Source organism: Myodes glareolus, chromosome 3, assembly GCF_982192425.1.
Source record: "Myodes glareolus chromosome 3, mMyoGla1.1, whole genome shotgun sequence".
Taxonomy (NCBI): Eukaryota; Metazoa; Chordata; class Mammalia; order Rodentia; family Cricetidae; genus Myodes; species Myodes glareolus.
The window spans coordinates 23,974,627-23,998,685 of NC_142028.1; the positions used below are offsets into that span (position 1 = coordinate 23,974,627).

Sequence of the window (24,059 nt, forward strand, 5' to 3'; positions counted from 1 at the left end):
GAGTGTGTTCTAGAACAGGCAGGGCTGTTACAAAGAGAAACCTTGTCTCAAAATATCTAAGGGAAGGGAGTGTGTGTGTGTGGGCATCTGTCCTTTCCATACAGTAAGTAAGTCATGGATATCTGGTTTATTTAAAATATCACAGTGTAGGGATTGGAGTGTAGTTTAGTGTTGGAGCATATGTGAGGTTCTGGGTTTGAGCCTCAGCACCAAACAAAGAAACAACCAAAACACTAAAGAAACTACTACGAATCTTAAACATTCCTGTTACTAGGAGCCGACCGATTCCATCACGTACATGTGAGTGAATGTGTTCAATAAAGGATCCTTATAAATATTTTGATTTTGACCCAAGTAGGTTAAAGAAACAAAGTCTATTACAGGAATCGAAATAATACCAAGCAGCCTATGGTAGCCCTAATTAATATGGTTTTAAAGTTTGACATGGGGCCTCATCAACACAAATACTCTCCCCACATCAAAACCAGCTCTGACCACAAACCACCTTGCTTTTGGCCTCCACCCACTTGCTGGACCGGAACAGACTGGAGCTCCGTAGATGAGGCAAGTCATGGACCACGTGATGTAATTGAAGGGGCTCTGTGTCTTCATTCCTGGGGCTCAGGGAATAAAGGGACCAGCCTGAACCCACCTGGGCTGGGCAGATGACCTCTGTCAAGTCCCCACTGGGGGGGATGGGACAGTGACTCAGTGGTTATTTGGTACTCCTGTAGAGGACCTGGAGTTCGGCTCCCAGCACCCACATCAGGCAGCTCCCAGCCCATCACTTGTAATTCCAGCTCCAGGGGAATAAAAAGAGTCACTGCCAGCCACCAGCCTCTCAGAATGGTGCACTTGGTTAGTTTCCTTTAGCAGAAAGTGTTCTGAGATAGTCCTGATTTGCTCAGAAAGTGGAATTCCCAAAGGCCTAGAACTCTCGAGAAAGGTTACGAACCAGGCAGCGAGAAGCGAACCAGGCAGCGAGAAGACACACTTTCCCAGCTTGGCTCCCCAATGGCTTTGAAGAGAAGCAGGTAAGCAGTGTGATCTCCAAGCACCCTTCCTGTCTGTGAAGGGATGTTCTGTCTGTATCCCACATTGTCCTGGCCAGAGTCCCCTCCCATCTGATCCTATTTCCCTGTAGTTCAAATTATTTATTACATTTTATTTTTGAGACAGTTTTGCAGTATAGTCCGGGCTGGCCTTGACCGTTTGATCTTCCTGCTTTAACCTTCTCAGGCCCCTTCCCACCAGGCCACCACACCACAGCTGGCCAGAGCTCTTTCTCTGGGATGTGGTCAGCTGTCCAGCTGTGACAGCTTCTCTTTCAGCTTGAAGGACAGAGCACACTTGAATTTACCTTTATTTTTAGATCCTGAGGTTCTCTGTTCAGTCTCAGGGTGACTGCATGTGTTTAGGACAGAACAGGAGTCTCCACATGACAGTCAAGACCGTTGTCAGAGGGTCTCAAGTCACACCTGGGTCTAAGCGGCCTTCGTGATGGCCACATAGTCAGCGCAGCCTGTGCGAGCCCCACAGTCTGGCACTCACTACCCTTACTCTTTTGTCCATGCCCGTCTTAAGCTGCATCCTCCCTCGAGCTAGGTTTCAGGTGGGCACCACCATACCCCACTACTTCCGTTCTTAATTTCTCACATCAAGCCTTTCTGGAAAACCACTCGGCAAACTCCCGTGTCCTTCAAGAATTGGATGGAGGTCACCCCACAGACCCGGCAGCAAAAGATCTGTGCTGTGATTCCAGCTATTCCCGTGGCTGAGGCAGGAGAATTGACCAGTTCAAGGTCAGCCTGAGTGACTCAATAGACCAGCCTCGAAAACCAGAGCGAATTAAGGCGGGGGGGGGGGGGGGTGCACAGTGCGGTGGCAGAGCATTTGCCCAACATACACAGGACCCTGAGTAAACATCACCCTGAGAAATGTCACCCTGTGCCTTGAATTTCATTGTTTCCGTTCTTGAATTCATGTTGGACGTCACATTATTGAATTACTGCCTTGCTCCTATAGTGATCTTCTTGAGGGCAGAGACCTCTTTCTGCACTTAGTTTGGTGCCAGAGTCAACAGACGCTCCTCAAAGGATTGTTGAGCTGAGAGGTAGGACAGTTTGTACTTCACGCTCACAGATACACTGCCTTGTGCTGCTGCCCTTTTCCTGTGAATGGGAATGACCAAGCTTTGATATGACTCATTAGTTAATAAGCATACCAGAATTTATATATCCAAATGAGGACTGCTTCCTTCAAAGTCTTCACTTTGTAAGGCTGGATGCTACTTAGTCCCGTGATGCCGGCATTTCCGCAGACTCTTTAGATCGCCTTTCTTGGGTGCACTCCAACATTTCTTCTGCTGCTCACCCTTCATTTAACAGGCAGCTCTCGTCTTCTGTTGTTAGTGTTGGGCAAAAGATAAGATAAATCCAGCCATTTACTGCCTTCAAGAGTTTGTTTGGCCAAGGAGATCAGACTGGGAGAACCACAGCAATGAAAACTAAATGATAATGCTCCCGAGATAGATTTTTGAAAATAGCCAAGTCTTTTCTTTGGTTTTAAGTTTCCCGAAGCGACAAGGTGGGTGCTGGAGCTATGTAGTAACTAATTGCTTTAAGCCAAATTGGTTACTCAGCCCGAGCCCACGTGTTTCTCCTAAGTTGATCTGGCACGTTTCTACAACACCCAGACTTGGCGACACTGTCGTGTATCTAGGGTCCCCAGCCAAGTTCCAGATCTCTGTGAACCCCTGCCGGGACCCTCTATCCTTATTATTCTCCGTAGCATCCGGTGGACTTATTCACAGGCTAGAGTCACAGAGTTACAACCGAGCCCATGACGGGTCTCCCCTTTTTTTCCCTGCGTTCTGGGTGACAGTTCTGCAGATCCCGAGGGACACTGAGAGAACTGAAAGGGCCGGTACTGGGGAGGGCTGGAGAGGGAAAGCTGTGGCGGATCTGGGAGCAGCGCCGGGAGTTCCTGCTTCCTGCTCCCGGAGCGAGAGTCCTCGGTAGCAGCCTGGGGGAAGGAACAGCCCTTCCTGCTCGCGTCCGCGTCCTTCCAGGAGCTCAGCGAGGCGCGCCCCACCCCGGCGGAGGAGACGGTTTTCAGCTGGAAGTGGTGGAGGGTAGAAGACAACAAGGACTCAACGCCACCAGGGACTGTGGGGAGCTGGATGAGAGCGGGAAATTGGTAGACCAGAGTCTAGGCGGGTGGGCGCGACGGGAGGCGCCGAAGGATCCGCGCGGGGTCCCGGGGTGTCTCGGCCGTGCCCGGTCCCGTGGCCGCCCGCGGTCCCCCGGGCTCCGCCCCGCCGCGCTGCCCAGCCCCTCTCTGGCCAGGTCTCCTCCCCGATGTGCGGGTGGCAGCGCCACTCCCTCCACTCCCTCCCCAGCCGCGCGCGTCTCATTCCAGCGCCCATTCCGTGCATTCCTGCCGGGCTCCTCTGCAAACTCCAGCCCCGGAGGTGGGGACCGCCGCAGCTCCGCGCTCCGGCCCCTGCAGCCGTCGCTGCTGCTGGAAGACTTGGCGCCCTGCGCGGACCTCCTGCAACCGGCCGAGCGCTCCCACCCTACCTCCTGCACCCTGGGACCGGTAAGGCTGCCAGGTTCGGACGATATCCGCGTCCCGCGTGGTCCAGGGCAGCACTAGAGGACCAGCGGGGGCACGTGCGGGCATCAGAGCCCAGGGGCTGGGCAGAGCAGTGTCGCCTGGCTGAAGTAGCAGAAACAGGCGATTAAAGAGCCCCTGCCAGACCCTTTTCTACTTTTTGGCCTGGAGAAGCGAGCCCCGGAGGGCAGTGTGTTGCTTGGACCTTTTGCAGAGGTCCCCAGGGTTTGAGACACTGTCTCCCCATGCTGAGGATTGATGAACGTGAACTCCCCAAAATCCAAGACACTGTACCCTAGCAGGCAGCCCAGGGTGGGAGCCGCGGTGCACATGTCAGGGGGCTCCAGGCACACCCACACTCCGATTCTGTGAGTGAGTTCAAGCGAGATCTTTCTGTGCCAGCATCCCTAAGTTTTGGGTGTACCTGAAGGAGAGAGATCTGTACGCTATGACTCACTTTGTTTCCAGTAGGTGTATTTGTGCTGAACGTGACAGTGTGTACATTGTACTACAGCACTCCTTGAAGAGGGTGCTGTCTGAAACCCTGAGTGTCGGAGTGGGTGTGTGATGGTGCCTCCTCCAAGACTGTCCTCGCTCTGAGGATGTTGGTTCTGGCTCTGATTTCTTCCTGCAGAACCGGAGCAGGAGACAGCGTCTCCAAGTTCTTTGTGTGCAGGGAGAAATTGACAGTAGTCGTTGGAGGTGTCGGCCCACCCCCACTCCCCACTCCGTCCCGGCTGGGTTGGGCAGAACTGGCAGGAAGCTGCCTACACCTGCCCCCCTTCCAGCCAGCTGTCTTTCTGAGGGAGAGTGGATCCTGTTCTGCCGGAACAGTTTAGGGAGCTGCTGGAAGGCTAGCAAAGCTGACCGATCTTTGCCTTTAGGGGATAGGGTGGGTTTTGGGGAATGGGAGAGACCTTTTAAGATTGTTTTCTTTTGGGACAGAAGCCTAGTCTAGGCTGACCTGGTACTTATAACCTGGTTACTACCCTAGCATAAACTGACTTTTCATCTTTCAGTCTCAAAACAAACAAACAACACCCCCCCCCAAAAAACCCAAAGGGGTAGGAGCAACAACAACAACAACCCCCCCCCCTTTTTGAGACAGACTCAAAAGACCAATCTGGCCTTAAACTGGGATTACAGGCCTGAGTCACCATGCTTATTTGACCAGTGTTCGACACTGGGATGTTGATAGTGTTTCTAAGTTGGCCTCAAGGACAAAAGAGTGTCCATGTTTACCACCTGAACTACATCTCAGGGTTCGCTTCTCCTTGGGGGTCTCAAAGGGGAAATATCTTATTCATTATTAGACTATTAGACTTGATTATTCCTTAATAAACAGTGCCTTGATCTGTAACCATGCTGGGTTCAAACTGCCTCAGTTTCCAGAGCGTTGGGATGGCTCCCTCTTCAGTTTGCTAGGCTACCTTGTTTCTGCGGGGCTGCAGGACCGCTTTAGTGACAGTTCGGAAGGTGAGGGCTGCCTGGGGCTTGTTGGCTGCCTCCAGGGTATTGACAAGGGCATGGTGTGAGTGTCACAGGCAGACTTGGCATCAGAGGTCTCCCTCATTAACACAACGGAGAGATGGCAGCTAGGGTTTCTTGGAAGGAAGGAACAGAAGACTGTGTCAGGAGTCGGGGCTCTTGTGTTTATCCTTCTATCACGCTGATGTAGATGAGATAGTCTGCTGGGAAATACTTCATACTCCTAACAGCTCAGGCCACGTGTACTGCTGATTTACAAAAGCAGCTCTTGTCTGGTAGAAAATGGACAGGCTTGGGGTCAGACAGACCGGGCACGTATCCTGAGACTCACTATGTATAAGGCTTTTGGGCTCAGTTTCCGGATGAGTAACATGTGTGGGGGGGGGTGAGGAGGGAATGGGGGATGAGGAGGGGTGACAGGGTGAGGGGGAGTGGAGGTGAGGAGGGGTGGCTGGGTGGTGGTACATCCCAAGCCCCTGGTAGTACATCCCAAGGCCCTTGGAAATGGAGTAGCTTTTCCCCAGCTTGCTTTGGCAAGAACCCCTCTTCCCTTTTCCATGCTGAGGGTTGGATCCAGGGTCCGATAACACATGACGCTAGAGGATTTTGAGCAACCGTTTCTCTGAGCCCCCCTTGGGAAACTTCATCACTCTGTTCACCGTGTCGTTTTGCCAATATGAACTGAGCGTTTGCTGTGGGTCCCGTGCCATGGAGAGGCTATCCTTTGCCAGCAGGTAGTATCATTCTCCAGTTGAAGGTCTGAGTATTGCTCTGCTGGGTGTGCTGTGTGTGTGTGGAGTGTGTATGTGTGTGTGTGTATATGTATGTGTGCATGTATGTATGTATATGTGTGTGCATGTGTGTGTATGTATGTATGTGTGTGTGTATGTATGTATGTGTGTGTGTTTGTATCCATCCATCTATCCATCTGTCTGATTATCTGTGCATCCATCCACTCTGTCATTTTGCGTTTTGGTCCTAAGGATGGACCCAGGGCCTTGGCTTTGCTAAGCACACTGCTCTGCCCCTGAGCTTCTACCCCCAGCTCCATCTTTCCAGATCCAAGGATGCAAATGTCACAGCCTCCTTTGGCCTCCATTCTGCAGTCTTGTGCTGGTGACTGTCATAAAGCAATAGCTATAGCCACACTTGTGTCTGCTCTTTCTCAGGGGAGGTAGAAGACATTGGTCCCTGACTTGCCGTCTTACCCTTCTTGTAGTTGAGGCTAGTCTGGAGGAAGTTGGGAATTCAGGGCTCCTGAGAGCGGCTTTCCCTCTTTGCCCCCTTGACCCTTGGTTGGCAGAAGTGGGAACAAGGGCTCTCTTTAAAGCTCTGAAATTGGAGCTGAACAGCTGCTCCCCAGCACCCTGAGGGCGGGGGTGTTGCCAGGACCAGGGGCCCAGGTGGAAGCTGGGGTAGGGCTGGCTGCCTCACTGGGAGTATGGAGCCCATGTCTCCAGTGTTGCTCTGACCTCTTGTGGAATGGTAGCTTTCTCCGTGCCATTTTTTAAGGCTGTGTTTTGGGGAGAGTCTAGTCGCACCTGTGTGGTTGTTCCTGGAGCCCTCGGCTGGTGGGGCAGGATCTGTGGGAAATTTCCCGCCAGAACTTCAGGCCAAGATCTGTGCCCATCTGTTTGCTTGCAACGCAGGCCAGCTTCCAGAAAGGTAGGAAGATGGGCCTGCTGCTCCATGGTTTGGGCCAGCTTCTAGGCTAGGGTGGGCAGGCAGGCCCCCATGGGTGGGGTCCCAGCTTCCTTTGACCCAAACTCAGTGGGAACAATAGACCTCAGAGGAGTCACCAGGGGCAGGAAATGGGAGCTGCACTAAGGCCAGGGTGACCCTCCTGGGGGATGGGATTGCATATCCGGTTGAGTGTTAGGGCCAGTGCAGAGGGCACTGGGGAGGGGCTGATGACACATAGGGTGGGCCCTGGGGTGGGGCTCTCTGCCTAAGGGGGCTGTTGACTCAGAGTGAAACCTGAGCAGAAGGACCCATTATCTGGCTGAGTGCTCTGTTTTGTGTCTTCCTAGCAAAGATCTTGTGTCTGGCAGCCTTCTGCCAGGTTCCTGCCAGGCTCACCAGGCCAGAATCCTGCCTACCCCTTCCCCTGGAGCCCCCAGGATGGCTTCATGAGTTGCTTTGGCCAGGATGAAAGACTAGTGTTGTTTCTTCCTGGCTGCCATCCAACCTGGCTGTCCTCCACCTTGGCACTGAGCCCCAAGTAATAGTTGATGGGAGGTGACAGTGGGCAGAGCTTTGGGTAGGGAGAGAGGAGCCTTGGGTCGCTTGGACAACCGTGAAGGGATTTCTTCAGTCACAGTTAGAGCAAGACAGGCAGGGGGAGATTCCTGCCTGAGGCAGGTGGCGGAATGTTCTCGGAGGCTGGACATTTATCTTGCCATCATCTGTGGAAGGGTGGGACAGAGTCTGGCTGTGAGAGCACAGGGGTGCTTGGCTTTAGAAGGGAGAGTCAGTCAGCCCATGGAATTTTTTCTTTGTGTGAGTTCAGGTTGCCAGATCCTCACAGGTCATCGTCAGGAGTGGCCGTAGGACCACTGCCAGGACCCTGAGAGGGGTGTGGTGGAGAGAACATGCTAGCCTGATTATTTCTCCAAGGAACAAGACAAGGGTTCTGGAAACGGCAGAGTGCTGGGTTCCTTGTTCATCCCTTGCCCAGTTCTAGATCAAGTTCTATTCTATTTATTAATCAGTTGATTTGTTTGCTTGTCATACTGAGACTGCATCCCGGGACCTCATGCGTGCCAGGCAAGTGCTCTGACCTCAGCCCTCTGCGTCAGGGTTTTACACAAAATCTCTACGGAGAAATGGAGTTTGAGGCGACTAGCTTGGGTACACCCTGTGTAATCTTTGGAGAAATGTTCTTTTTCTTTCCTTTTTGTTTGTGATGCTGGGTCTAGAACTCGGGCCTTGTGCATGCTGGGCAAGCACTGAAGGACACTCTAACTCTTCAGGAAGGATTTTCAGCTTTGTGGATTTTCTGGGAACAGAGGAAGTGGCTGGTGTGGGGGTGTGTCTGGTTGAAGGACTGTCCTGGGGGCTTCGTACAGGGCTCGCCCTCCGTCTTCCGCGAGGCTAGGGAGCTTCCTAATGGTAGAGCCCACAGCTTTCTCTAGCTTTTCTCCGTCAGCCCTGTGGGTGCTGAGGATAGTGAGCAAGCCCTGGATGGCAGAACCAGGCCTGTATCATCTCAACTGACAGAATGTTCTAGGAGGTTGGAGGCTAAGCAAAAAGAAAACGTGATTTATATTTGCCTAGAAAACAGTTTCCTCCAGTTCTAGGGGTTGAACTCTGGGACGTGGACAGGCTGGGCAAAAGAGCACTTTCCCCTGAGCCACATCCCCTGCCCTTTCTTTTTGGTTTTTCAGGACGTTTCTCTGTAGCTTTGAAGCCTGTCCTGAAACTAGCTCTTTTAGATCAGGCTGGTCTCGAATTCAGAAATCTGCCTGCTTCTGCCTCCTGAGTGCTGGGATTAAGGGCGTGTGTCACCACTGCCCAGCTTCCCCAGCCCTTTCAAATTTTGTTGTATCGTTTTCTGAGGCTTGTATCTCAAGCTGGCTTCAAGTTTATTTTGTAATTGACAAGGACCTTGAACCGCTGACCCCTGCAGGCCTCTACCTTGCCTGTTTGTTACAGGCATGTGCCGCTACACCTGGTTAGGTGGCACTGCAGGTAGAACCCAGGGCTTTGTGCGTGCCAGGCAAGCATTCTAGCAAGTAAGCTACATCCCCAACTCTCATTGGAGACCGAGGCTCAGGTAGCCCAGAAGACCACAGCCTTCGTACATAGCTCTGGGTGAACTTAACTTAAATTCCTTATCTCCCTGCCGCTGCCTCCCAAGTATTTTAGAACTGTTGAGCATTCCGGTGTCCAACTCTTCTGTTGTTTTCAGACATGGTCACACACTGGAGCCCGTGTCGGTCTTGAACTCATGACAGTGATCCTGCCTCAGCCCCCTGACCATTGAGATTGGAAGGTGTGAGCCACCACAACTGGGTTTAATTTTTTTGTTGTTTTTTACTTGTTAAAATTAATATAGACTCATAGTAGAAAACCTGGAAGAAAATTGAGAGGAAAAAAAAATCCAAAATGGTCTGTAATATCACAACTTAGGGATGAGGCGGTGGAGTTATGAAGTCTTGACTCAGTTCTGTGACACTCTGGCCACATCAAGAGCCTTATCTGGCTTTTAAAGGTGGAGAATATCTATTCTATGAGAATTGTGTTTGCCAGGTGTAGCCCAGTGGAAAAGTGTTTGCCTAGACAGCACAAGAGGGCACTGGATTTTATTCCCAGAACCACTGAAAGAAAAAAGTGTGAAATTAAATTTGCCATTTTTGTCTGTGTGTGTGTGTGTGTGTGTGTTTTGTGGCTTTATTTAAGCACAAATAAAGTGTCTATTCAATTTACTTATGTCTATTCTAAACCAGTGTGTGGTTTGGTGCTGGCATTGGTGACCGATGGCCAGTTCTGCAGCTCTTCCCATGACAGCTTTGAGAATCTTAGAGAACACATTACGAACGATCACACACCTATCTCAGCACAGTAGGATTGTGGTACATTGGGAGTACTTCCCCTCCACGGCTTTGTGGGCCAGGAAGCTCCTGAAGCTGCTGGGCAGACAGCGTGAGCTTATCAACGCTGGGCATCAGAATCTGACCCTCAATTCTTCTCTGCACCACACTGGTTGTTTATGCCTTGTGATTTCTACCAGTTATACTTAGTTTACTGGCTAGTGCCAGATGAACAGCAATTCCTTTCTGCGTGTATGATCTTGGGCTTCATTGGAGGTCAAAGGGCAGTGGTGATGCTGAGCAAGAGAAGGCAGCCAGAATGGCGGGGCTTTTCTGTTTCTCTTAAGTTTTTTAAATTTTTATTGTATGTGTGGTTTACCTGCATGTGTGTCTGTTCACCGTGTGTGTGTAATGCCCTCACAGGCCAAAGAGGCTATTGGATCCCTTGGGACTAGAGCTATATAAATGGTTGTGAGCCACCTGATGTGGGTGCTGGGAACCAAACCCGGGTCTCAGCATCTTTGGAAGAGCAGTTAGTGCTCTTAGCTGCGGAGCTGTCACTACGGGCTCTGGTTCTTCTTCTGAGTCAAAGTCTCGCTAAGGCAGGCTCTGAACTCATTATTGGTGGCCTGGAACTTTGGATCCCCACTTCTCTGCCTCTGGAGTGCTGGATGGAATTCTAGGCATTTGCCACCATGCAAGCCAGCCCAGTGTTTGAATGTCTTCATTGAGGCGGATGGGGAATTGGAAACTGTGATCCTGAAGACAAACAGCTCCTCTTTGTGGCCACAGCAGAGGTGGCCCATCAGGTGTGTTACTTCCTAATGGAAGTTACAACCCTTGGAGCCCCACCTTAGAATCTGTAGGTGTTGTGGAGGAGGGCTCTAGACTATCTTCCTATGTGAGAATTTGGATGGATGTCCTGTGTACCTCTCTTTCAGTCCTTCTGCGGCACACTGAGAGGCCCCACCAGTGATGCTGAGATACTCTCCCATCAGATAGAGGGAGGAAGAGCTGCCTCCCAAAATGGAGGTGAGAATGGGAGAGGGGAGTGTTCAGTGTTCAGGCTGAGAGAGAGAGAGAGAGAGAGAGAGAGAGAGAGACAGAGACAGGCAGTTGCTGTCTGCCCCCCCCCCCCATCTTTGCGTTAGAATCAAGCCACATCTTGGTCCTGCCCTGAAGTTATAAGTTATAGTGTGGGGAAGGTGACCCCAGAACGGAGTACTAGTCCAGATGCCAGAGGGGAACTATCCGGCAGAAATATTATCTGAGTAAGACGACTGTGGAACGGCTCAATGGTAGAACGTTCGGTTATTGTGCTCGAGGCTCTGGTTCCCTCTTGAGGCTGAGGCAGGAGGACTTGAAGTATGAGGACAGCTTAGGCTGTCCAGTAAGGTTCCATATCAAAAAAGCCAAGGGCCGGGGTAGTGAGTCAATGGCAGAATGCTTGCCCAGCATGAGAAAAACCTCTGAGTTTGGCCAGACATGATGGCTCCACAGGTAAAAGGTACTTGCTGCCAAGCCTGACCACCTGAGCTAAGTCCTTAGGTCCCACATGGGAGAAGGCGAGAACCAACTCCCCAAAATTGTTCTTTGGCTTCCACACTCCTGCAAGTGGCATGTGTGCAGCCCCATCCCCAGCAAACATAAGATAAAAGGTAATGTTCTGTGTGTGGTGGTGAACATCTTTAGTCCCAGTGCACAGGGCAGAAGCTAATGTGTCTCTATATGGAGTTCCAAGTCTCCCCAGGGCTTTCTAGTGAGACTTTGTCCCAGAATGAACAAACAGCAAACATGGGGCTGGAGAGATGGCGTAGCTGGTAAAAGCTTTACTGTTCTTGCAAAGGACCCAGGTTCGGTTCCCAGCCCCCCTGTCAGTTGGGAAGCCCACACTGTATCTAACTCCATTTGCAGGGGCTCTAACATCCTCTGCTGACCTCTGCAGGCACCAAGCACACCTGTGTAAGTGCACAGACATATACGCAGGCAAAACATTTGTACATATAACATTAAAAATAATTTTAAGGTAATATGTAAAAAACAAAAAGCTCTATGCTACATCCTTAGTATCCCCTAACATTTTGTAATATGTTTTGACTTACTGTAATATTACATTTAACATGCAATGGGTAGGGAGAGGTCAGCCAGTGGTAGAGAACTTGCCTTACATATGAAAGGCCCTGAGTTCAGTCTACAGTACTGAGAGAAAAAGTAAAAGGATGAAAGACCTAGTTGGCATTTTTCATAGAGTATTGAAAAATCACACGTAATGGGGCATCTCTATTCAGATTAGCCACATCTCATCTCATTGCTACCCACTGCCTGGGGCTAGCTTAGCTTTCCAGACAGCCTGCTTGAGTCTGAGCCTCTGTCCTGTACACCCAGGAAGGTCTCATTCTCTCTCTCTCTCTCTCTCTCTCTCTCTCTCCTTCTCTCTCTCTCTGTCTCTGGGACAGGGCCTCTCTATGTTGCCCTGACTGTCTTCCAACTAGCTCTGTAGACCAGGTTGGCCACGAACTCATAGAGATCTGCTTGCCAAGTGCTAGGATTAAAAGTATGAAGGCATGTGCCACTACCACCTGACCAGAAAGGTTTTTCTAGGGCAGGTTATTTAACTGTATGGTGTGCCTCAGTTTCCCGTCTTCAGAATGAAGGTAAACATGTTAATAGAGATCCATATTCCCTAGCACAAACCTGTAATTCCAGCATTCTGGATTGAGGCAGAGGCAGGAGAATCTCAGAGTTCAAGGCAGCCATAGTTACATGAGACTGTGTCTCAGCCAAGGAAAGAAGAAAGTCGGCAGCAATTTCACAGCGTTGATGTGAAGATTAAATGAGTTAATACTTAAAGGCTTTAGTCCTTGCCCAGCTCCTCCCAAGCACTGTGTAAGTGTTTGTCAAATAAATGACTTATAGATGGTCCTCAAAAACTAGACTAGTTGGAATTTTTAAGGCGAGGCTGGCGATATGTTTAGAAAATCCTATTATGGAGTGTCCTGAGGAGTCCTGGCAGGCCAGCCAGTGCCCTTGTGGGTCTGCTTTGTGAAGCTGACTTCAGGTGAGGGACACCATCGCCTGTGGCTGCAAATGAGAAATGACAGTTCTGAGTCTCCAGTCCCCCGGTAGGTGGATCTCAAGGGTCTGCCTGCCAGGCCTGTGAGCTCTGCTGATGGTAGGCAGGAAATAAGCAGAGATCCTCAGAAATGTCCCTCCGTAAACTTGTGACCTTGTGTGGTGACTTCAGAAGGTGGAGTTTCAGCAGGTGAGGGGCTGACTCCAGACACTGGGTAGCTTCCTGTGCCCCTAGAAAAGACTGCAGGCTCCCCCTCTTCAGACTGCAGCCCTTAGCCGACCCATCCTGCACCCCTAAAATTGACTGTAGGCTCCCCTTTCCAGACTGCAGCCCTTAGCTGACCCATCCTGCACCCCTAAAAATGACTGCAGGCTCCCCCTCTTCAGACTGCAGCCCGTAGCCAACCCATCCTGCACCCCTAAAAATGACTGAAGGCTCCCCCTCTTCAGACTGCAGCCCTTAGCCGACCCACAGCACCCACAAAAACGCCTACTGTGTGCTCAGTTTGGGGCAACTGTGAATGGAAGACCGGGTGGCTGGCTGATACTCAGTGCTCACAGTGATGCTCTTCAAGATGAAGGAAGAGTAAAGGCACAAAGGACTCATTCTGATGGGGTTAGGAGGAGCCATGGAAGGCTTCTTGGAGTGGGTGAGGGGAACGCTTTAAGCATAGGTAGGGCTGACAGTGTGTGCTGGAGAGGGGGACCCGGGAGGAGGAAGCATCTGTGTAGGCTGACATGTACATGTATGAGGGCTGTTATCACGGGGTTGTAAAAGAGGTAGATTTGAGCTGCACACACCAGGCAGAATGTAGGCGTGTGCATGTGTGCATTTGTGTGTATGTGTGTGCGTGTGTGTTGCTGGGGATTGACCTCTGCACTGCTAGGCAAGCAGGTTACCACTGAGCTCTGCCCACGATTTACATTATATCAACAAAACATGCTCTTTATGGCGTACGGGTTATGGTTTTTGACAAATGCATGGAGTTGTATGTTCACACCACGATTAAGGCACAGGAAGGTTTACGCTCCCCACATGTCTTCATTTACAGTCATCTCCCCTCCCCCATGCTCATCTCTTGGCAACACTGATCTGTTCTCTGGTCCTGTGACTTTTGCCATTTCAAGAATGTCATGCAAACCAAATCATACAGTTGTGTAGCTTTTTGGATCTGGCTTTGTTTTTTTTTTTTTTTTAAATATTTATTTACTTACTATGTGTACAACATTCTATCTGTGTGTATGTCTGCAGGCCAGAAGAGGGCACCAGACCTCATTACAGATGGTTGTGAGCCACCATGTGGTTGCTGGGAATTGAACTCAGGACCTTTGGAAGAACAGGCAGTGCTCTTAACCGCTGAGCCATCTCTCCAGCCCGATCTGGCTTTGTTAACCCGCCATAATACCTTTGATCCAAGCTGCTACGCCTGCTTCCCTTCAGTTTGCTCCATTTTAGTACTGAGTAGTGTTCCATTACTGTAAACAGATGGATCACAGCGTGTTTGCTCCTCTTGAGTTTTCCAGCTAGTTGTGAATAAAACTGCTCTTAGCGTTTTCTGTTTTTGTAAGAACACAGGCTTTCCATTTTTCTTTCTTTTCTTTTTTTTATTATTGAGCTCTACATTTTTCTCTGCTCCCCTCCCTGCTTCTCCCCTCCCTCCTTCAATTCTCCCCCAAGTCCCCATGCTCCCAATTTACTCAGGAGATCTTGTCTTTTTATACTTTCTACTTTCCATGTAGATTAGATCTATGTAAGTCTCTCGTTGTTGTCTAAGTTCTCTGGGATTGTGGTTTGTAGGCTGGCTTTCTTTGCTTTATGTTTTAAAATCACCTATGAGTGAGTACATGTGATAATTGTCTTTCTGTGTCTGGGTTACCTCACGCAAAATAATGTTTTCTAGCTCCATCCATTTTCCCGCAAAATTCAAGATATCGTTATTTTTTTCTTCTGTGTAGTACTCCATTGTGTAAATGGACCACATTTTCCTTAACCATTCTTTGGTCAAGGGGCATTTAGGTTGTTTCCAGATTCTGGCTATGACAAACAAAGCTGCTATGAACATAGTTGAGCACATGTCCTTGTGGCACGATTGAGCATCTTTTGGATATATACCCAAAATGGTATTATTGGATCTTGAGGAAGGTTGTTTCCTAATTTTCTGAGAAATTGCCACACTGACATCCAAAGGGGTTGTACCAACTTGCATTCCCACCAGCAATGCAGGAGTGTTCCCTTTACCCCACAAACTCTCCAGCATAAGTTGTCATCAGTGTTTTTGATTTTGGCCATTCTTTCAGGAGTAAGATGGAATCTCAGAGTTGTTTTGATTTGTATTTCTCTGATGACTAAGGATGTTGAACATTTCCTTAAGTGTCTTTCAGCCTTTTTAGATTCCTCTGTTGAGAGTTCTCTGTTTAGGTCTGTGTTTCTTTTTTGTTTATTGGATTATGTGTTCTTTTGGTGTCCAACTTCTTGAGTTCTTTGTATATTTTGGAGATCAGACCTCTGTCCGATGTGGGTTAGTGAAGATCTTTTCCCATTCTGTAGGCTGTCATTTTGTCTTGTTGACTTTGCTTTACAGAAGCTTTTCAGTTTCAGGAGGTCCCGTTTATTAATTGTTTCTCGCAGAGTCTGTGCTGTTCTTAGCACGTGTTTTCTGTTTTTGTGAGAACACAGGCTTTTCGTGTTTCTTGCATTAATACTTAGGGATGGCTGGGTCTTTTATAACAGATAGATTCGTTGAATGTCTTGAGACTCTGCCATATGGGTCTGGTGAGATGGTTCCATGGTTGTGAGTGTTGACTGCTTTTTCCAGAGGACCTGGATTCAATTCCCAGCACCCATATGATGGCTCACAATCATCTGTAGCTCCAGATCCTGGGTTTTGGTGCCTTCTGGCCTCCATGGTGACCAGGGATGCAGTGTATGTGGTATTCATGTATAAATACAGGCAAGCACCAATACACTCCACCTAAATCTGCCACACTCTTTCTAGTATGCATCATTTTGCATTGCCACTTAGTAACATTTGAGTGTGTTACATGCTCGTTCTCATGGCTTGGTGTGTCAGGGTGGTGCTGGTATTCATTCTGCGTGTATGTGTGTGTGTGTGTATGTGTGTGTGATTGAGTATATGTCTGTACCACTTGTGTGTCTGGTGCCCACGGGGGCAAGAAGTTGCAAAAGATCCTCTGGAACTGGAATTACAGGTGGTTATGAGCCACCTTGTGGGTGCAGCAGCAGCTGGTGCTTTTGTCTGCTGAGGAGTCTCTGCAGCCCTGGTTTGCACTTCCAATGGCTACCGATGCTGACCAGCTCATTCCCTTGTAACTGTGGTGAGGGTCTGCCCAATCTCTACCCGTCTTTTCTCTTGCTTTGAGTATTCTTTAATTATCTACTATCAGGCCTTTTGTCAGGTATTTTCTTTTGTTGCTGGTTTTTGTTTTTTGTTGTTTTGAGACAAGAGTCTCTCTGTGTAGCTCTGGCTGTCTTGGAACTCTCTACATAGACCCGACTGACCTTGAACTCACAGAGATCTGCCTGCCTCTGCCTCTCCAGTGCTGGGATTAAAGGCGTGCAACAATATATCTGGCTTTCCAGGTATATTCTTCATTCATTTTAGGGGAGTTTTTATGACTTTCTGGAAGATGTGTGCATATGGAGGCCAGAGAACAACTTGTGGGAGCTGGTTCTCTTCTTCCATTACATGGTCCTGGGTACTGAAATCAGGTCATGAGGCTTAGTGGCAAGAGCTGTGTATGGGGAGGGGGTTCTTGAGTTAGGGTCTCACTCACCCTGTAGTATAGGCTGCTCTAGAACTAACAGCGGTTCTCCTTGTCCAGTTTCCCAAGTGCTGGGCTTACACGTGCGAGCCCCCGTGTAAAGAAAAAGGTCCCCGGAGGAAGGTGATTGGTGGAAATGAGATAATGGCCTCTCTTCAAGGTGGGACCCAGGCTGAGGAATGGGGAACCCAGAGAGTGGTCTGTGGAGAAGAGGGAGAACACTGTGTGCCGCCCCGCCCCCCAAGGTCTGCGCCTGGCTTAGCACCTGCTGTAGAACCCACCTCAGAGTTAGAGGCTCAGGTGCGCATCCTCTCCGGCTGGTTCTCCTTTCCGCATGGTGGGTCAGGTTAGGCTGTCTCCACCCAGGAAAACAAACGAGGGCTCTTGCCCCAGCCTGCACCTCAGCCGTTTACATGGCCTTGTTTCCAAACTGGGTGATCGTGTGTTCTGGAATTGGAGGTGGGGTGACTGGCAGGCCTTCAGGGGTGGTGGGTGTGTGGCTGAGCCAGAGGGACTCTGGAATGAGTTTTCTGGGTCAGGGAGGTTCCTCCGCTTCGGTGACCTCAGTCTAGCGTGTCACCCTCATCCCTGTCTCTGTGGAGACGTTCCTATGGGAATTGACTGAGGCTCAGTGGATGCTGCCTCCCGCCTCTTCCCAGAGCTGGGATCGTGACTTTGTCCACGTGGTAGAATATTCCTTCTCCAGAGAGGATGAAGGCTGGGTCCGTACCTTGCCTTCCTGTGTACCTGAAGCATGACATTGTCCACGTGGTAGAATATTCCTTCTCCTGGATTGGGCTAACCTCAGGTCTTGGATGGACAAGGGTAGCCCTGTATCCCTGGGAGAGTCCTTGAGGACCAGTCCAGCCCTAAGGGGGAATAAACTTTAGGGTGTGCTCTATCTGTTCCAGAGGACCACCATGGGATTACCACGGTCAGCCCCAGGGCCTCTTTGGCAAAGACTCCATAGGGAGCTCCCCTGTGTTGAGCTGAAGTTTTCAGGGACAGGTCCACTTTAAATAAAGTCGGCTCTTCTGCCTCAGGCCTGTTCAGGACTGACAATACTTTTGCTTTAGTATGGAAGCCTGAAGAAAGGTCCCTAGGAGAGAACACAAGAGTTACGTCTTCCTTGTTCCAAAAATCAACATTTTTTAAAATTACATGTTTATGTATTTGTGTGCGTATGTGGCGGAGAGAGTGGGAGAGAGGATACCACAGCACACATGTGGAGGGAAGGGAGAGGGCTGTTTTCAGAGTCTGTTCTCTCCTTCCATCCTGTGAACCCTAGAGATCAAACTCACATTGTTAGGATTGGCAGCAGGTGCCTTTACCCACTGAACCAGTTAGACTTTTTTTTCCCTTCTTCTTCACTATGTAGCTGTGGTTGGCCTGGCACTTACTATGTAAATCAGGCTGGCCTTAAACTAACAGAAATCCCCCTGCCTCTGTCTCCTGAGTGTTGGGAATAAAGGCATGTGCCACCATGCTCAGTAAGTAGACTTACAAAGAGCGGTTTGGGGGCTGGAGAGATGACTCGGTGCGCATTGCTTTCGCAGAGGACCCCTGTCAGGTAGCTCACAATAGCTTCTTCACTGCAGCCCCAGGGGCTCCGACACCTTCTGAGGGCACCGGCACTTGTGCACATACTCACACGCAGACAGACATACAAACACACAAATGAAATCTTAACTGTGTATCGGTTTGGAGTTTATAGAAGAATCGAGGAAGAAGTATAGAGTTCCTTGGGGTAGTCCTCTTCCCTCCGTTTCTTTGATTAGTAATATATCAAGTTAGTGTGGTGTCTGTGTTATAACTGAGTGGTATCAGCAGTCTGTCAGCCTGCAGTTCACAAAGTAGTAGGTACTCACTGTGGCAAGATCGCTCCCTAAAATATCCTCATCTTCTCTTCCAACCACAGATAACCTTTGACCTCTCTGTTAACTCAGGGAGTTTTTTCTTTCTCTCTTCCTCGCTCTTTCTAAGGAGTGGGTGCCGGAAACAAGGATGTCATGTGTCCAGCTCTGTGATGTTGAACTTTATTCCCTTGAGACAGGGTCTTTCTGAATCTGGCGATAGGCTGGTGGCCAGCAAGCCGGAGAGATCTGCCTGCCTTCACCTCCCTCTGTCTCCAGAAGGAGCAGATGTGTGGCCATCCACAGGTGTTGGGATCCAAACTCAAGACCCGTGTTTGCACAGAGGTGTGGTCACCCACAGAACTGCCTCCGGCCCCTGAGTTTTGTCCTTTCTAAAAGGATAATTGAGATCACAGAGATTCACCTCAGCCACTTCCTTCACTTGGTGTTATGAACACCTTTCCATGGCTTGATAGCAAATGCCTTTTTCATTGCTGAATAGTATTCTACCATCTTGCCCTTTTTTTTCTTTTTCTTTTTTTTTTTTTTGCACATGGGGTCCCTGAAATTTAAAGAGGGCAAGTGTCTGCTTCTAGAGGTTCTGTCTGCAACAAACCTGAGCTTGAGCCTAATTCTTTTTTTCTTCCATTACCTGTTCCCAGGGGCGGAAAACTGTTTCATCATGGCTTCATTACCAACTGCGGGGCCCCAGAGAGAGGGTGGAGGGGTGTGGAAGCCAGTTGCTGTGACCCACTTCCTGGAGGTGTTAGGGGCAGGTCTGCAGACACCCACGGCTCAGCTGTTTGGAAAGGCTAGCTGGGGTCAGGCTCGCCAACTTCCAAAGAGCAGGGGATGGCTGCTGACCCGAGCAGTGTGTCCTCACTCACCCAGCCTCAGGTTGAGCCTGGAATCCCACCGTCTCTTAGGACTTATCTCCATTTCTCGGGCCTGGGAGCTTCCCTTCCCACCTCTCTGCCGTGGAGACTCCTCCTTGACTTCCTTCCCCAAGTGCCTCCCCACCCACTTGCTTATCTCCCTTTCGTTCCTCCTGATTCACACACAGCCTCCCCCTCCTTGGTCCCTCCCTGCCTAACCTCGAAGGCAACAGTCCTCCTTGTGCTACCAGGTTCTGAGGTATTCGGATGGATTTGTTTACGTATTGGGCTCGTTTGTTTTATAGAGTTGGGCCACCACCTGGAGCCTCTTGAGTAGCTGGAGCTACCAGCAGGCCAGTACACACGCTAGTGTGTCAATCAAATCCTCATCTCTTGCGTCCCAGTTATATTTTGGATGAACATGAAGTTCAGAGGGCTGGGTCTCTGCTCCATGGCTCCTCTGCCCTCTCAGGGCCTTTTGTTCCAATGTATCTTCCCTCCAAAGCTTATGGGTGTTCACTGCTGCCTCCTGAGGTTCCCATCCTGCCAAGAGCAAGGTGTGGCCATTGTCCTGGGTGGCAGTAAGGCAGTGTCTCTGCACTGGGTGTTAGAGAAGGATGGGGACAGCCAGGCAAACCCTCTACCGCTGAGCTATAGCTTGGCTGTGCAAATCTGTTTTGTTTTTTTTTTTAGATATAATTCCACATTGTATCCCAGAGTGACCCTGAACTCAGTGTGTAGCCTGGGTTGGTTTTGAACTGGGGACACTCCTCCTGCCTCAGTGCCCAGAAGGCTGGGATTACAGGAATAAGTCACCACACCTGGCTACAATTTTTGGTGCAAAGGTTCAAACTCAGTGTCTGGCACACACTAGGCAAGTAGGCATTCGAGGAGCTGAGCAGCCACATAGCTGATAAGAGATAGTTTTAAACTCTGGAAGTTTCTATAAGTATACTAGCTTCTAATCAAAGCCAGCACAAAAGCCAAGCATTCCGGTGGTAATTTTAGGCACAGGGACACCTAGGTGTGGTTTGATCATATCTCTGCAATGCTGAGATGGGCTTCAGGAAAGGCAGGTGCTGATCTACTGAGCCCCAGCCCAAGTCTTGAATATAGATACACACGAACACACATAGAAGGCCCCCTTTTCCCTTCCAGCCTGACCTTTTGAAAACCACACTGGGGTCACAAGATTTTTCTGACTGAGTAGCTGACCTAGCCCAGGCTAGTCCATTTGCTGGACTACCTTCTCTCCCCACTCCTTCCTCTGTTCTCCAGGAACCCATCTACCCAAGGCTGGCAGGAATCTTCCTTGTTTGGTTAGTCTTCGTGTCCAGGTACAAACAGGTCATTTTTCTTTGTGTCTGTACTTTGGACCAGGTCCCCTGCAGTACCTTCTTGGTCATCTTTTTTCCTCCTGCCTCTTTTTTCTCTTCTTCTTCTTCTTCTTCTTCTTCTTCTTCTTCTTCTTCTTCTTCTTCTTCTTCTTCTTCTTCTTCTTCTTCTTCTTCTTCTTCTTCTTTTCCTTCTCCTTCTCCTTCCCCTTCTCCTTCTCCATTTTCTTCTTCTTCTCTGAATTTGACTATCTAAAGTACTTCTTGTAAGTGGCCAAACAGAATCTTTTTGCTTGTGTCTGGATTATTTCACTTGGTAGAATCTGCCCAAAGTTCGTCCCTGTTGGGGCATGTATCAACTCTGTTATGTTTTTCCTGACTGGATACTATTCTAACGTGTACCACATTTTGTTTATTCATCTGTTGATGGACACCTTTGGACTGTTCTGGAGTCTTCGTGCAGGAAGCTCACCTGACACACTGGCTGTGGTACTCTCAGGGCCTTGAGCTCAGCGTTGCCCTCCCCACAACAGCCATTTACCTATGCCCATGTTATTCTTGCTAGGTACAGCCAAACCTTCTGTTTTGTTTGTTTTTAGGCAAGGTCTCACGACTTGGTTCAGGCCAGTCGTAAACTTGGTATCTCTCTTGGCTTCATGAGTACTGGGATTGCAGCCTCATACTGCCACACCCAACTGGGCCACTGGTGTTTTTTACGGTAATTAATGTCCTATAAAGCCACTGAATTAACAAACACTGAACTATTAGTCACAGGAGAAACACTGGGTTGCATTCATTCAAGCCTCTGGTCACAAGATTTTTGTCAGCCAATTAATTTATAGGCTTGTTTTGTGGGCGCTCTGTCCCAAGACACCTTGCTTAATATATATTGTTGATTCATTAACCCGGGGCCCACAGCAGCACCAGAACTCACGCCTGCAGGAAGCTCATCTAACACACGAGTTTTCTCCCGCAGGCACATTCCAGCCTCCTGCGCTTGGGAACGGACAGTTCCTTGCTTGAGGCTGTTCAATTTGCTTTTAGTCGGAATCATTTATGGAGTATCAAGCGGAGGGTTAATTGGTGTGATGCTGGGCATAGTAGCTCAGCCATGAAAAGTGAGAAATAAATAGAAACAGTGAAGCAAAATGAGCTTAGAAGATAGAGTGTTAGCATGCACAACACACACATATGTGCACATACATACATACCCATAATTGTTTTCCCATTTGTGTTTTCTCATTGATTCAGATAAAGACTAGACCTCACTATATCTATGTAAACCAGGCTGGACTCAGACTTGTGGTGGTCCTTCTGCCTTTGGCCTTTGTTCCCAAGTGCCGGAGTTCCCGGTGTGCACCACTGTGCCTGCTGGCGGAATGGAAATGGTTTTTATGCTTTACAGAGAATGTTTCCTCTGCGTGTGTGTATGATAGTAGCTTTCATTGTCTTAATTCACAGCTTGTTTCTTTCCTACATAAATAATGATTTTTTTTTACAAATAATTTACCTGTTTTCTGGCAATTAACAAATATTAATACAGTTGGTTTTTTTCTTTCATTCAACTCAGCCAGTTCACTGAAATAATCAGGTAAATAACTAAGTGCGTGTGCAACCCTATGGAGGTCTGAGGACAACGTGACAGGAGTAGGTTCTTCCCCAGGGATTGAACTCAGGTCCTTATGCTTGGCGCCAGGCACTTTTACCTGCTGAGCTGGCCCGCTCACCAAGGGTCCACTCTGAATAGTGAAGTCAGAGGGACGTGGTGGCTAATGCCTGTAATGCTGGCGTAAAGGAGGTGGAGGCAGGGGTAGTGCAAATTCATGGCCACAGAGTGAGATGAGGATATGTACATGTTATAGAAACACACTGCCATTCTACACAAGGCACTCGAGCTCCAGAAAATTTCGCATCCTTCTAGAGGGTACCAGAATCTACAGATGCTCTGAGATCACGGGTATTCCTGAGTAGATGACCACACATACAAACCTGAAGACTGTGGTTATGAGGACTGAGTGCACTTGATCTTTCTAGATGACTCTGGCCCCTCACCTTGCACACACCAGACAGAAGGGCCTTGCAGGCAGGACCATGCCTCACTTGGCTTTGTCACCAGCGCCTGCCATGTAGTTTATGCTCACATCACTTATTTCTGTGTAGCCAATGATGACCTTGGATTCCTGCTTCTCCTGCCTCCTCTCCAGGCCTTTCCTCTCAGAATTCTGAATTAGTCAGGGGAAGGCAATGGACTGGAACACAGACCCGAGGAGGCCTGCAACTAGGAAGAGCGAGATTTCCCTGGCTTTCTCTGGCTGGGACCTGCTCTTCTCCCTCCTGGGAGTATAGCCCCTCTAGTCACTGAGCCGGATCCAGGCTGTGCTAACTGTGAGGCAGAAAGCCCAGGACTCAGATTCCAGTCCGGCCTCAATCAGTTCTGTGGCCATTTGATGGCTACTTCCCCTCTTAGGGTTTCAGTGTCTTCACCGGATTCTTGACAACTCCAGGCCCCTCTGCAGATCTGTTTCTTCACACAAAGCTTGGGGACCAGCATCTCCCCACTAGGGCTTCTTCAGAGGCTGAGGGAGCAGCAGAGCCCTTTCCGATGTCAACTAAAAAACCACAGTTCTCATCTTAAAGGGAATAAGAGAGAGCTTAGTGACCATGGCCCAGGAACACAGATTTAAATTACCCCGAATTCTGTGTTCCAACGTGGAAGCGATTTCACGGGGTTTCTATACTTTTCCAGAACGAAGAAAATCACAAGTCAAGGCGAGTTTGAAATGCACTGGTGGGTGCATCACAGAGGCGGGTACAGTGAAATGGGGGTGGGGACAACTCTTCGACAGGCTCTGATGGCGCTCTTAGCTTTGGATTGGCAGACGCTAATCTTCTGCTAAGTTAATGGCTTCTAGAAGGTTTCTATCTATTATCACAAATCGTTAGTTCAGATACAGAGGTGGGTCAAGGCATGGCTGTTCCAGAAGGCTAAAATGAGACCAAAATAATTAGCCTCTGAACCTACAAAATTCCTATCTGTCCACTAATGAATTTTCAGTCTGCCCATCAGTCTCTGCAGACATAAAAACTCCCAGGATTTTTTTGTTGTTGTTGTTGTTCACAGCCAGACACAGCGTCTTTTCAAGAAAATCCGTTCACACCCAGGACAGCCCACTGTGCATGGGGTCTAGCCCTTTTAGTGGGGCACCCTTCTCACACCTGATTTGCATCCCTCCTGCCACGGTCAGACCTCATTTCCTTCTACTTGGTGACTTTCTGTAAGAGCCTCTGAGCCTGCGGCCTAAGCAGCCACTCACTGGCTTTGGGCTTTGAGACCTGAGCACAGCAGTGCACCACAAAGTGTCTCAGTTTCTCCAGCTGTGCGATGGGCGGGGCCTTACTAGCTCAGAGGGCTATTGGGATGAGGGAAGATGTAATCAAGTACCTAGTCCGGTCTTGGCAGCGAGTGGGTCTGGGAAATGGTTCCCTGTGTTGTCAGTTTTAAGGCCA

At 49.3% G+C, this 24,059-nt stretch overlaps 1 protein-coding gene across 4 annotated transcripts in view; it reads left to right on the plus strand.

Moving 5' to 3' along the window:
• Positions 1 to 3,048: 3,048 nt before the first annotated feature.
• Positions 3,049 to 24,059, plus strand: part of Tead4 (TEA domain transcription factor 4) — a 79,502-nt gene continuing 58,491 nt past the window's right edge. Inside the window, exon 1 of one of the 4 annotated variants that reach the window (XM_087904171.1) lies at positions 3,049 to 3,600. In XM_087904171.1, coding sequence (XP_087760297.1) covers positions 3,360 to 3,600 — 241 coding nt within the window. In that variant the 5' untranslated portion in view covers positions 3,049 to 3,359. The remainder of the gene's footprint in view (positions 3,601 to 24,059) is intronic. The other 3 variants (XM_087904169.1, XM_087904168.1, XM_087904167.1) reach the window with 3 other exon arrangements.